At 39.5% G+C, this 14,403-nt stretch overlaps 2 protein-coding genes across 2 annotated transcripts in view; both read right to left on the bottom strand.

Moving 5' to 3' along the window:
• Positions 1 to 4,837: 4,837 nt before the first annotated feature.
• On the bottom strand, positions 4,838 to 7,831 carry LOC113575450 (chitinase-3-like protein 1). Its single transcript, XM_027006953.3, has 11 exons — positions 7,725 to 7,831; positions 7,596 to 7,622; positions 7,311 to 7,515; positions 7,166 to 7,222; positions 6,866 to 7,031; positions 6,569 to 6,693; positions 6,280 to 6,403; positions 5,970 to 6,152; positions 5,752 to 5,868; positions 5,520 to 5,652; positions 4,838 to 5,398 (listed from the first exon to the last, which is right to left on the bottom strand). Exons 1-11 carry the CDS (start codon positions 7,747 to 7,749, stop codon positions 5,136 to 5,138), a joined length of 1,425 nt encoding a protein of 474 aa, XP_026862754.2. The 5' UTR covers positions 7,750 to 7,831; the 3' UTR covers positions 4,838 to 5,135.
• A 1,949-nt stretch (positions 7,832 to 9,780) lies between these two features.
• nfascb (neurofascin homolog (chicken) b) overlaps positions 9,781 to 14,403 on the bottom strand; it is a 12,896-nt gene continuing 8,273 nt past the window's right edge. Inside the window, exons 18-27 of the mRNA XM_035522339.2 lie at positions 14,396 to 14,403; positions 14,040 to 14,155; positions 13,612 to 13,822; positions 13,385 to 13,507; positions 13,105 to 13,278; positions 12,889 to 13,020; positions 12,588 to 12,654; positions 12,357 to 12,368; positions 12,010 to 12,045; positions 9,781 to 11,811 (exon numbers count right to left, since the gene is read on the bottom strand). The exon at positions 14,396 to 14,403 is cut by the window's right edge and continues 218 nt beyond it. Coding sequence (XP_035378232.1) covers positions 11,580 to 11,811; positions 12,010 to 12,045; positions 12,357 to 12,368; positions 12,588 to 12,654; positions 12,889 to 13,020; positions 13,105 to 13,278; positions 13,385 to 13,507; positions 13,612 to 13,822; positions 14,040 to 14,155; positions 14,396 to 14,403 — 1,111 coding nt within the window. The 3' untranslated portion in view covers positions 9,781 to 11,579. The remainder of the gene's footprint in view (positions 11,812 to 12,009; positions 12,046 to 12,356; positions 12,369 to 12,587; positions 12,655 to 12,888; positions 13,021 to 13,104; positions 13,279 to 13,384; positions 13,508 to 13,611; positions 13,823 to 14,039; positions 14,156 to 14,395) is intronic.

The raw sequence follows: 14,403 nt of genomic DNA, 5'->3' as shown, positions 1-14,403 counted from the left end.
GATTTACATCTTGTTTGGTTACTAATATGATGGAGATTTTACTGTCCACGAGCAGTTTCATATCGAGAAGTGGGAATACATCAGTAGAGTAAAAAATGCTAATCAGATTTAGTCTACTGCAAAAGTGCCTAAATATTTTTTGCCAGAAACAAATTGCCTTGCTCTTCAGTGTATAGGCTTTAGGCTTTGTGTATCTGCATGTTTCACAACATTTACATTAAATTAAATAATTTGCGTGTACATAACATCACAATGAGGAAAAAACTTTACTAAAGTGGCTAACAAAGTCGGTGTTAATACATTCACCTAATATGTGTCCTCAGATTACTGTTCAATGTCTTTTCTCATTGTAGTTAGTCCATGGCCATAATGATTCTTCCTCATGCTGAGCTGGTTTGGGAGCTAGTTTATCCACGACTTTACCGCTATGACTGCGCAACATATGCACTTTTGGCTGCCTGACAAATGCGTTGCCTGGGCCTGCCTTCACAGTTGTGAGGATGAAAGAAAAAGCGGGCAGGGCTGATCAAAGGGGGTTCAATTACTGTAGAAAAGCAAAGGTAAAATGAAAAAAAAAAATCCTTTCCTTTTATGACTCAGAATTTTTTTGTAGTTTCAGTAGTTAACTACACAAAAATGGCAAAAAAGTAATTAAATTACTCTAATCACTATGCAAATATGGATACTTGAACTACTACCACCTGGTATTACTCTCTTTTGTGTATTTTGAATAATTCTTACCTCAAGGTACCCAATAACAAGTGTAAATTAATCAAATCAACAATGATTTAAGCCACCTAAAATTGTTTTAAACTTCCACAAAGTATGTATTTTTATTATTATTACTAGATTTTTCCTTGGCAATTGTCAAAATTTGACATAATATTCTATAATATTTACATTTACAGCATTTAGCTGACAAGCAGTGAATATTCATTACTCAGGTAGGGTATATGCAACATAAAATTCAATAAATAAAATCTGTTTTATATTTAAGTCTTGAGTTACAGCTGAAACCTGAAAAATAATGATAAATTTACAAAGCAAAAGAAATAAAATTGATACAAAATTCTGACAGGCTTAAAACTAAAACTAAAACAAAAAATTGATTAATGATTGACAGGCAAAAACCAAACTAGGTTGTATTGAGCACATCAGGCTAACTTTATATGTGGGATAAATGGGCTGAAATGTATTTAAAAAAATGTTTCTGTGGACTCAAGACTTGGATGCTTTGTCTGGTTGCCTGTTGTCTGGTTTTGGGTTACAGAATGGGGTATCTTTATTAGATAATCTAACCAACATGCAATAAGTAGAGGATGGTTATGATATAGAATTCTCTCCCATCCAACCCTCAGGTTTTACACAATATCAGGGATCTGGATTATTTTCTGATGTAAAATGTGGAGACGGATTTCATCTACATTATAAACTTGTGTTTGCCCTTTAAATTCTTTTCTTAAAAGCACTCTAGTCCAGTGTCCAGTGTCTGCAGCTCCTGTTGCTAGTTTACACGCACTTTACAAATCTTTTCACAGTTCCTCCACATTGCAAAAATGACTGTGTTTGTTTTTCAATTCCAAAGCACAGATCATCTAGCTTCTCTATCAAACATAATGTAATACGGCAAATAGCCAGTTGCATCATTCTTTGTGCTACTATATGCATGCACAGATTGGCTTACATATTCACTCCAGTGCAGCTTGTGGATTGTGGAATTTGTTTTTTTGAGGCTGTAAACTAAGAGGAACTGTGAATTAATGATCAGAAGTAGCTGAAAGGGCTAATCAGTGGATGCGGATGAGGAGAGCACAGCTTACGTAAGGAAATGCATTATAAAGGTGGAATGGCTGACGTGTTCGTTGTTTCAGATACAAGGAGGACCTGGTAAATGAGCATTGTTGTGTCATGTCATAGTCATATCCAATATGGTAGATCCAGATGGAACCCGTGGCATCAAGCATGCATTGCAGTGCCAGTGTGGTTGGGTATGATCTTAGTCACCAAGGAGGCCAGTATGGATCTGCTGTATTGGGGAATCCTTGGTGGCGTAGTACGTAAATTCCACGTGGAACTGGCAGCACTGAGTACGCATTAACAGAGCCAGGGCGGCTGGGTACAGCTTTAGTGACTGGGGAGACCAATATGGATTTTACGGGATAGGAAGTCTTTGGCTCCGTGGAGGCCGTGATGTGGGTAAATATTGGAAGGTTAACGCTGTGTTTGCAGTTGGTGTACTGGATTTTAGTTTGTACAGCCTATATGAAACTGGCATTCAGCATGCAATAACAGTGTCAGTAGCGCTGGGTAAGCCAAAGAGGTGTATGCAGTTGATTTAAAAGTAAGCTTGGAGGTGGGTGGGACAAGGATGTTGGGCCTCAATGTTGAGTCTTCTAGAGGTATCATGGATATCATTAATTCAGCAAAACACAGATGACGGGCAGTACCTCTGTGAATTAGTATTGGTCCCCATTAAAACTGGGGTTGTGGCAGAGCCAGATGCTGTAAACATTTGTGCCCACACCAAGGAGGTCTGGGGGAATTCCCTTGAAACACTGCCTGTCAGAGTAAAGGGCTTGTCCAATGTGCTAATGCAGTTGCTGAAACACACACACAAGACAACTACCCCCATGACAGTTTTAGAGTGGACCTATAGATGGTGATATTTCCATAGTAATAGAACTTTTGCTCCACTGATTTGTTGGCCCAGTCAGAGAGAGTGAGGGGGAAAAGACACAAAGTTGAGACAGTGTTATTTTTAAAAACAAAAAAAAAATGACTTGAGGCTTTTGAGAAAACATTTGGGACTTGATCTCCAGAAGCCGCCACCCACTCCACCATTGACTGAGATTTGCTCTGGGTTATTGGGACCAGGACAAACGAGCGCCAGAATGGATAAAGTCTCAGAAGCTCACCAGTAATCAAACATGGATTGAACTCTATTACAAAACAAAGAAACAAACAACAACAACAACAACAACAACAACAAACACTCCAAGCCTACTTGTGGGCCATCTAACCAACAACTTCTAGCTTATAACATTACTCTTCAAACCTTTGGTGTGAACCCATTTTGTTTTGTAGCATATTACTGACTTACTATTTTTTCATTTTTCCTTTCTTTCCTTTCCCTCTTTGATCACTCTCTTCTCTCTGATAGGTTAAACTAAAAAATGTAAGGAAACAAGAACATATAATGATTGACTTGTAAAAGGCGGGATAAGTTGCACTGAGCACATGTCATACCAGTGTGTTTCATGCCAACTTTATATGTGGGTTTGCATGTGATTATGTAAAATAACAAGGAAACATTTAAAGAAGGGACTACATTGAAATTCGGGCTGCTTGCTGCCGTGGTGACAAATGCGCAATCTAAATCTCCAGACTGTGGACCTCCGTACTGCATTCTGTGATGTTTACTGAAGTGTTCAGTGTCGTCATGTCAAATTTACAAGGCAGCAAGACAGCAGCCAAACCAGGAACTTCGTCTTGACTCATTTTCACAGTCGACACTGATGCCAATACGTTATACCAGAACCAAGATATACACAGCTGTCACCGTTCCTTGTTTACCTTATTGTGCATTTAATAACCGCTGCTGGCAGTGAGAGGTAGAGGGCTTTATTACCTGATCCAGTCGTTCAGGCGCTTGCCCTCCAGGGCTGGTATGTAATTTACATTAATACAGATTTCAAAACAAGTTAAACTGCCATCGCTAGTGGACCTACTGTTATTGAAGATCAGAAATTAGAATAAAATGTAAGAGTTACAATTCAACTCACCTGTCATGTAACATATGTTAATTAAATAAAAATCTGTGACAAAACTGATTCCTCGTTCGTTGTTTCACTGCGAGTTATACTGTGTATGACTATGTATGTGACGAACAAACCAAACTTGAAACTTGTTGTTATATTTGTGTTCAGGTAATTCCACAAGCAAAGTCTGATGAAGCCTGCATCTCAAAGAGACTCACTGGAAGTTCACAAAAAGTGCACATTACCCCCCTTAAGGCATAGATGAATGGCAGAATTAGCCCTTCTGCCCTGTGGACCACATTGCGCACACAAAAATATGAAACTGGCTTCTTTGGCAGAGAATGGGGCCAAGTTGATTAAACACCAGCCAGGGAGGGTACAGCAAACTAGACTGAGAAACTGCCAAAAAGATCAAAATGGTCAGTAAACTAATGTAGCCTCTGTTTTTCATGTTTAAATTGTTTTAATCTTTGTTTTGAGTGTTATACTGTTCAGGTGTTTAAAAACATCCAAAACTAGGTTTTGCTCCATGTTGCATGAGTAGAGAAAATGCATTCTCTGTCTTGATTGGTCAGTGGTAGGTGAGGTTCCTTTGTGATGCTCAGCACAAAATGTTTTTTCAATGTATTGTGCAACCTAGAGGAACTCGCATCAGTCTCCATAGACAGCTATGAAAAGAAACATGCTTTGAAGAGTTTGAAAAGATGTCATGTGAACACCCCCATTGCTAGGCCTCCATAGAACAGTCCTTTGGCTTACTCAACCACTTTGCCATGTTTCAACTTATTTCTAAACTTAAAATTTGTCATGCTATGAAAACATTTGCACTTTATTTTGTGTCATTTGGATAAAAATGGATTTATCCATTACATTACCACTATAACATGCCAGTAAATATGGCATTAATTATATAAAATCAAAGGTTAAACAAAGGTTAACTATAAATAGTTCACACAATTTCCCATGTGCAGGTTAAAGGATTCTCCAGTGCACCCTGTTTGGCTACAGTTCAGTGTGTGGTACATTTAAAGTTAAATCCAGCATTTACAACAGTGAGCAATGAGAGTCTGAACCCAAAGTCTCATTATCAATTTTAATGTGCTGCTATTAATCTGAACTGAACATATGCTTATGTAACTATGGCAATGAAGAATCCTGACATGGAATCCATTTTGAGAACTACTGCTCTAACCAAGTTAAACTCTGCTGTCAAGGTACAACACTGTTCTATGTTTTATAACACACTCAAATATACTGTAAAGGAGTAGCTTTGATTGATTCTGCTTATTTGGTATTCATATATTTGATACTTGCTTAATCTGAAATAATACAAATGATTGTCAAGACATCTAAAGAAATATAAAATCTTCTGGCTTTCTAAGACCAGTTGCAGCACATGCAAGAAGGGTCAAAGATGGTCCCTACAGGGCAGGACTGTGTGTATTTCTTTCCATGAGAACAAAAGATGAAGGATTTTCGGTCATCAGGATTAGGGTAGATACCACTAGGCTTGCCTGCACAGGAGCCAGTGGCTGGTGGTGGAGATGGTGAAGCAGGTGGGGCAGATGTCAGGAATGGAGTAACTGAGGACCCATCCTTCCCAGGCTGAGAGGTAGAAGATGGTGGGACATGCGGCACGTCTATCCAAGAACAGCACAGACAGGACAATAATAGTTTTATATTATCACTCACAATGACTCATTTTGAAAGCACTGCATGACTAATTAGCATGATTTCTGTTTTTTGTAAAAAGCAGTGTACCAATATTTAGGAGTTTCTGGAGGTGACTAATGAGGGGGTACTTTCCCTCCCCACAAAACTTCCCTGCAAAGTCATCCAAATCCAGAGCCCAGACGAAGGCCCCTCCGAACTTATTATCCTTTAGGTAGCGCACCTGCAACCGGAAAGCAGCCAGTAAGGTTAGAATCATGGAATAAATGAGAATAATATAATAATATTCTAATATAGAGAATTTACAGTGCAGATTTCATACCTTTGTTTCATAGCTCTCCCTGTTGTCAAAGCCAGCCCATTCATTTCCTTTGGTGGCAAAAGGTACTTTCTGATCTTTAATCCATTGTATGCTGGTTCCATGAAGGAAGTTGCAGATCTGGTAGGGAATGACCATCCATTATGATGCTATGAATTTTTTAATGGGAGTTTAAGTGCAGAAGATAAAGCACAAGGTGATGTGGCACCATGTGTACAGACCTCAAAGTAGGACCAGAATCCTGCCTCTCTGGTGTAGGGCCCAGCAGAAGCAGGCCCACTCACTGGAGCACCCACATCACTGCGTGTAGATTTCAGGTGGAACGTTTTACCATATGTGGCAAAACCCATCCTTAGCTTCTCCACTGGGACACCCTGATCCCGCCAGTATTTCATTGCAAAATCCTGCAAAATCAATATGGTGATTTATTATTTGTTTTCACAGTGTCATATTGTTCTGTACTGGCATCTCATATTTATAAGATATTCTGGAATTACATGCATGACTGAAGTAGCAAAGAATTGTTTTTACAGTGTTAAAATAGATAAAATCTCCCTTGTCCTGAGAACCACGATAAAGAGGACTGTTGTGTCCAGTGACATTCTCCCAAGCCCCATGGAATTCATACGTCATCACATTGATGAAGTCCAGATATCTGAAGGATTAATAAAGCATTGATATCCTGTTCAGGGACTCTTTTGAACCTCATTCAACTGAACTATGGATTTCTTGTTCTCATGGAACTGAAGGCATTCTCAAAAATATGATTCTGAGAGAATTATATCCATGAATTTCTCGCAACATTTCCAACAGCACCTACTTGGAGATTTCAGCAATTTCGTATCCAGTGTCTATAGTTCCTTTTCCTGCAGACACTGCAGCTGTGAGCATTAGCCTCTGGCGACTAGTAGCATTACCTTCAGCCTCAAAGGCCTGCACAAGCTCCTGCAAGTCAGACACATGGACAGTTAATTCCAAAATCCCTTTACTGAACTAAACTAAATCTCAAAATTTCCTTTCACTCTAAACTAGAAGTATTCAAATTATTATTAATTTGTTTTAGCACCTTGTACAGCACAGAACAATGATGTGATAATATAACACATGAAGTACTGACCTTACAGAGCAGAGTAAATCTCTGCTTGTCCTCGGGGGGGCTTCCACGGGATCCAGGATACTCCCAGTCCAGGTCCAGCCCGTCAAAGCCATGAGTTCTCAGGAAGCTGATAGAGGACTGGATGAAGGTCTGTCTGTTCTCTGGGGTGGACACCATGGTAGAGAACCTGGACAGGCAGTATGTTGTTCCCTGATGAGCAGCTCTGAATCTCTGTTTTTTTTTTTCTTTGCTATGATCCTTTGCTTTGCTATTCTATTAAAATATTATTTCACAGTGCAAGCTTGATATAAAAAAACTTACTGAGTAGAACCAAAGTTCCATCCTCCTACACCCAAAAGTGTTTTCAAATTGGGATTTCTGTTAAATCCAATATGTCAATCATTAGCACATTAACTGTAGCCCAGAACACAGTATCTTTTACTGTACCTACCAATGCAAAACTTACCTTTGCTTCAGACCGTTGAAAGATTTGTAGAGAGTCTCATCATTCCACTCATAAGTGGACAACTCATTAGCATTGTTAATGATAGAGAATGCATAGATCAGATGGGTGCACAAGAAGGGATCAATATTATCAGGCAGATATTTCCCATCATTAGGTCTGTACTGGGACCAGTTTGTAAAGTAGCAAATAAGCTGAGAAGCTGCACCTAAAGGGGAAAAAAGCCTTATTATATTGTTCTTCAATAGAAATAGTTAAATGTAAAATAAAGCACAGAGAAAAACTCACCAAAATGACATAACAACAAACAAAGTCCTACATGGAAAAACAAACCAAAAGTAGACGTTAAAATAGAGACAAAAGTCATTAACCGAATACCACAAATGTTTCATTTAAATTCTCCAGTAGCACATCTACCCGCCAAGAAAGTGCATCTTGCCATCGTTGTCTTACTTCTGCTCTCTGCTCCTGTTATAAGCAAAAACAAAAATTGTTTTGTTTGTTAGTTCTTAAATATACTTGCATCACAGTGAGTAACCCAGATACACTGGGGGTGTTTTCATGTGCTCGTCCTCATGTCACACATTGGAATTTATTGCACAATAGCAGTTTTCCTTAGTGCTATATTGACTCTTTAGGTCTGACATTTCATAAGTTTTTAAAAACTTTTTTATAAATAAATCCAGTTTAAGCAAAGGTTTAATATTTACAGTGTTGACCCTTCTTTTTTAAGACTTCTGCAATTCACCTTGGCATGCTGGATATCAGCAAAATCTTGACTGATGGCAAAATCTTGACTGATGGCAAACCATTCTTGCCTGTCAATGCTTGGAGTTGATTACAGTTTTCAATGGGATCGCAATCTGGGGAGTTTCCTGGCCATGGACCCAAAATTTCAATGTTTTGTCCACCGAGCCACATGGTTATCACTTTTGCCTTGTGTGGCATTGTTCAACATCAAACTGCTCCTGGACCATTGGGAGAAGTTGCTCTTGGAGGATGTTTTGATACCATTCCTTATTCATGGTGGTGTTCTTAGGCAAAGTTTTGTGCAAACCCACTCCCTTGGATGAAAGCTTACTCAGGAATGGCAGAAAGCAGGTGTGAGTGCATCTGCATGCACAGTGAGGCGAAGGCTATTAGAGGATGGTTTGATGTCAAGAAGGGCTGCAAAGAAACCACTTCTCTCCAAGAAAAACATCAAGGACAGACTGACATTTTGCAGGACATATATGGATTGGACTGCAGAAGACTGGAGTAAAGTTATTTTCTCTGATGAAGCCCCCTTCAGACTGTTTGGTACATCTGGACAAATGATTATCTGGAGAAGAAAATGTGAGCGCTACCTAGTCCTGTGTCATGCCAACAGTGAGACATCCTGAGACCATTCATGTGTGTGGTTGCTTCTCTGCCAAGAAGTGGGTTTGCTATTAGAGAACGCTTAGAGTGTCCACAACAAGGGGTCACCATTATCAGGCAGGTATTTAATGTTAACACATATTTAACACACAAATACAGAGTAGCTGCTCAAGTAGAGAGCATACAGGTGTCATTATTATTATTATCAGATGTCATTATACAAGCCACACAAATGCTAACTTCGTATCCTGCGTTCTTAATCTTACTTCTGCTATTTGTTTCAGGAAGAAGTGAGAGAAACTATTTAGCTTATCTTTGTTCCTAAACCTACATATAAGAATGTTCTGGAGGATTATCACATGTCCTTTCATATTGCACACATGACTTGAAGAAAAAAAGTTGTTTGCAGAGTCAAATTGTGCAAATTCTTGTGCAACAGCAGAAAACAAACTTTCTTTAAAGATGCAACGTGGAAAAGTCAAGATCTTTAATGGCTGGTTTAGTCACAGTTAGAAGCTTACCTTTTCCCCCACCTAACAGAAATATACAGTAAAAGACAATGACAATATATCTAAAATTAACCTTATCAAAAGGTTAATCAACCTTGTTGATTTAACCAGAAATAGAAGAGCACATGGATTGTAATCAGTGGTGACAGTCATACTGGTCTATAGTTCACCACACTGACACTGCCCTGGGTTACAACCATTTATCAATATTCTATAGTTGTTTTTTAATGTAAGCTCTTATATTCAGCTAAGGGCAAAATTGAACAAGTTCTCAGTGAAAAATGACGTCAACTCTTATCACCTCATCTGTCTGCTATCGAACTGTTAAATGGGGCTTCACACCTACATGTTCGGAATGGGGCTTCATGCTTGGCAATTTATACCACTCTAAAATGTAATAGGTAAAAGACAAATGCAATAGGCCTGATGGGATGTATTTTGTCTGTGTCTGTGTTTTTCTATGAAAGATGAGAATGGTCCAGGTTTTACACACAGCGCCTGGACTAGTAACATCAGTTTAACATTTCAAGTCCAGTCCTGCTGTAATGCAGGAACATACTACCCCATGTCTGCATTCAAAAAGCCATAACAGCATTGTCTTGTCATATTTGTCTTTTCAAATCATTTTATTTACTGCAGATTTATACTGCCATTTCAACTTTATCGGTAGAGACTGTAGGACTTGTAGGACTTTTAGAAATGCTAAGCAGAGGTCTCGAAACCTCTTTACCACAAAAGCGTAAACAAAAGAGATTTGCTCTGTTGCTCTAATTAAACAAAATAATAATTACAGGGGTACTGGATGTCATCACGGAGGTTCTCACAGGGTGTGGGTATAGTTTGACCATTTAGAACCCGTCATAGAATATAAAAGGAAATCCCATGTGGGTATAATTACATATTTAAGCCTATGATTCATTCTCATCACCCTTCTTTCATCATAACACTCTATCAGAATCATAATGGTCTTTATTTAGCCATGACGTGTTCCTATTCTTATATGAACAATAAGTAAACTGTAGAGAAACCTAATGGGGTATGACTGATGATGTAGTGGTTATGTAAGGCAGCAACCAGTAGAGTAATGGACAGTGACTTCTGCCACCGTGTGGATAAACCTAGTATCTCTGTCTGTCACATAGTGCCTCTTGCTACTGTAATAATCAGTATTCATTCCTTCTTTCAAAAAAAAAAAACTATCTGAAAATTGTTTCCATTTTGAAAGGGTTGCTGCTATAGGATCCTGTATTCATTCCATCTTTCAAGAAGAAAATCTATCTGAAAATTGTTTCCATTTTTAAAGGGTTATCTATTTAAACATTGGAGGGTTATATTAAAAACCTTCAGGTTTGTTAGACCAGGAAAGCACATGGGTACTCCTAGCTGTCTCAAAACACACCATCTAAATACTAGTCTTAAAAAGTATGTTGGACTTTCACATACTGCTTAAATCTACTGCATGGCTAATTGCAGTATGTTACATCATTATATCTGTTAGTCTAGTACTGTAACATGACATTTTTGGACTACATAGCTAGTTTGTATTTATTTAAGATGTTATTTAAGATTCAAATAAGTTTGCCAACATGTATTATTGCAAAAATAATATCAAAATTTACAGTGGTTAGATATAGTACACAGTATGACAGATGAACTTAGTTCAAGTGTAGAAGAGTGCATGTACACATTCCAGACAAACTAAAAAAGATACAAACTAGTATAACTGTGTTAAATTGTGCTCCTAATGCATATTGTTCCAGGGCTGCATGACCTCACTAGTGAGATATTAGTAGCAATAGTGTCAACACTGACATATTATTATTAGTATGACAGGGGGTCTCAGTTTACTTGTATACTTCCATCTTGTACATGCCTTCCTCTAGGTATGCTAATATGTGAATGTAGGACTGCAGATAATAAAGATTGACAAAAAAACATTGTCATTCAAAATGGCATCTTGGAGAATGAACGCTGCCATATCACTGGCAACACATCAGCATCCATTACTAAATTCTGATCTGCATGTCCATAGCTTTTCTCTTATCAACATGATAAACAGATTCATTCTCCATACTGTCACTGGCCTCTTACCTTTTAATTCAAAAAAACAAAAACTAAATGTGATTGGGATATAAAATAAATATTTTACTTAAATCAGCATAACTATCAGTTATCACGCAAACACTTCTTCCCACTATATGCCTCTGCCATGCTAAAAACTGAACAAATGCTTGAAGAACCCAGTGGCAGAACACTTCTGGTATCAGTCCAGGTCCCACCAGTTTAGTTTGACTCCTCAAGAAAATGTCAGACTCCTCATCCATGCTTGGCAGTGTGGAAGGTGAAACTGTGCTATCTGGTAAACCAGTGGGCAACTTTACACTCGGTGTGTTTGGGAGCTGTTTTATGCAAAAGAGTAAATGGCCACAGGGGAGGTGGGCTCAGAGCTCTCATGGTATTGGCTGCTGTCTCTGTCTCTTTTATTGGTGCCCGTGTACTCGCCAATAAAGGAGCCGTCCTCATTGAACTCGATTTCATCCCCCTCCCCATATTCCATCAGGCTGTCATCGCTGCTTGTCCTCTTCTGCATGTGCTCGATGGTGCCCTGACCACGGCTCAGACGGCTTTCTTCCTCTCTGGACAAACGCACACGTGTACACACACACACACACACACACACACACACACACAAATGTAGATATGTGCTTTATGGGCAACCTACATTTGAAATGCATAAACTACAGGTGACTGATCAAGGTATGTGCTAGGGTGACAGTCTTCATACAATAAAGACATCCATAATGTCCTTCTGAAAGTTGGCAGGAAATACATACCGCCTGGTGTAGGGTAGGGTGGACACTCGTGTTACCCTACAGCAAAATTGAACATTTATTGGACATTTAAACAGCATGTAGTGTGAGCAAAGCCTTGTAGTGATAAACAACAGAGATTTTATTTGCAAGAACATTTATGTCAAGCATGGTACATCAATAATCTGCAACTACACAGCAGAAGGACATAAATTAAACACCTGGTTAGGCTGGTATTGTCCTAGTGAAGCCATTTTAAATGGTTATTAGAATTTGCATTGCAGTCTTATTATGCAATACAACATAATATTACACAAGAAACTGACAATAAAGGTTAATCCATAATAGGTTACATCTGACATTCATCATACCTTTCAAGAGACCTTCCGGGGTCCAATTTGAAAAGATATGGGATAAAAATAAGAAAGAATGATCAGTTAAAGGATGGAAGCATGAATAAAGACTGGAGAGAGGCAAAGTTACAAGGGTGCATATTGTCAACATTATGTGATACGACTGGTTTAAATCCTACGTATAAGATTGCATAGTTTTCATACATTTGGCTTTTGTCCCAACCTGCATCATGCAAAGAGCAAATTTACCTGTAGTCAAATGACCCCTCTTCCTTCTCATCTACTGTATCAAGTGCAAAATCCTGTTTGTCCCGTACTTTAAAAAGAAAAGCAAATATTGAATTTTATATACCTTAGATCCTCCAAAATAGTACTTTTATTTTAATGAGTTGAGCTTAATGTACATAAGAGGTTTACATTAAGTTTCTTTAAGACCATTATGATTTTGCATAATAATACATATGTTGAAGCTAACAGGTTTCCCCTCAAAGGTCCTTTGAGAGGATACTTCCTTCAGTGAGTTCTCTGTGAGATGGTGTGTTTGTTCTACCTGGGTACTTCCCTCCACGAGTTCTCTTGATGAAGAAAACACTCAGCATGATGAGAACCAGGAGTGCAATACCACACATCAACCCAATGAACCACCCCTGGGTTACTATGTCCACTTGTTCCCGGGTGTATTCTGCGCACACACACACACACACACAAATGAGCATTTATAGTATTCAGACTTTCTGTGTATAAGTGAATGTGCAGGTGTTCTCACCTTCAGTCGTGAAATGGGGAGACTCCTCTGTGAATGCCTCTCCTACTCCCATCTGTGTCTGGGCTGCCAGCGAGAACCTATAGCGGGTGTAGCGGTCGAAGCGGTGCAATGAGAAGTGGGTGATGTTGGGGGGAATGTTCTCCACCTGCACCCTCTCTCCCACGGTTACATTCACTGCACACAAAGTGATAGCACCAGTAAGACCTCTGACCCATCAGCTCTTCTAAGCGCTCCCCTTTGTGAGATATGAATGGCGGGTATTGTCTGGAGGGGCTCTCACATGTTTGGTATTTAAGGATGTATCCAGTAAGGATGCCGTTGGGCTCTGCAGGCTCCTCCCACTCCAGATAGATAGTGTCATAATGCCTGTGCATGATTCTGAAGGACCTGGGTATGGATGGCACTGGAGAAAGAGAGAGACAACAGATTAAGTATGTGTACTGCACTGTCTACATAGATATTTTTCATCACCAACTCCAGTGGTGAACTGCCAACAACAATTAGTACCTCCCTCCAGTGTCTGGAACTCAATTCTGTTGCTGGGAGGACCCTCAAAGCGGTTGTTGGCTACTACAATGTACATCTTGTAGTTGCTGTAGGGGATAAGACCAGTCAGGGTGCCTGAGAGCCGTGGTCCATTTGCTTTGAAACTCTTGGACTTTATCCTCCTGTTGACAGTGTGATGTGGCAGGCGGCTGCTCTCCCGCCAGTAATATACCTGAGAGATGCCACAAACAGCATCTCAACAACACGAGTACCAACATACTAGTTCGGCCCAAGCCTGCCATGATGTATGTCATAATGCCATAATGCAAACAAAACAACTAACTGTTGGGGACATTCCTATGGAACTTTTCATGCATATTATGTTCCTACTGAGGATTTGGGATTCTGTGCCAGTTGGATTGGTGTGGCTGTCTGTGGCTGGGTCTCACCGTGTACTCTTTGACCTCCCCCATTACGCTGGCCTGGGGGACAGGCTTCCAGTGGACCATCAGTTTAGTGCTCTCCACATCTGAGACCCTCAGGTCAGTGGGAGCAGTGGTGGGGCCTGTTCAACATGTCTGAAGTTAGAGACTTCAAAGAGAGCTTCTCTCTGGCTTCTTCTATCAGTATCAGTGAATGCATCAGTGTTCTTTGGCCAACAGTTTGCTTAATGATTTTGTGTGCTTTGAGAGTTCTGTAATTGAATACGATCAATGGTTTGTGTGTGTGTGTGTGTGTGTGTGTGTGTGTGTCTGTGAGCATGTGTGTAAACATGAGTGAGAATGCATCAAATAATTGCACTCACGATCCTCT

The sequence above is a fragment of the Electrophorus electricus genome, chromosome 24 (genome assembly GCF_041902795.1).
Source record: "Electrophorus electricus isolate QZ-2024a chromosome 24, ASM4190279v1, whole genome shotgun sequence".
Classification (NCBI taxonomy): domain Eukaryota; kingdom Metazoa; phylum Chordata; class Actinopteri; order Gymnotiformes; family Gymnotidae; genus Electrophorus; species Electrophorus electricus.
This window is presented reverse-complemented; position numbering and strand designations above follow the sequence as displayed.

Excerpts from the sequence above, each read along its gene's own strand:
- LOC113575450 (XM_027006953.3), bottom strand. The coding sequence starts at position 7,749 with ATGGCAAGATGCACTTTCTTGGCGG. Across the intron at positions 6,694-6,865 it reads GATTTACTCTGCTCTGTAAG|GAGCTTGTGCAGGCCTTTGA; the intron begins GTCAGTACTTCA and ends TCTGACTTGCAG. Across the intron at positions 5,399-5,519 it reads CCAGAAACTCCTAAATATTG|ACGTGCCGCATGTCCCACCA; the intron begins GTACACTGCTTT and ends GTTCTTGGATAG.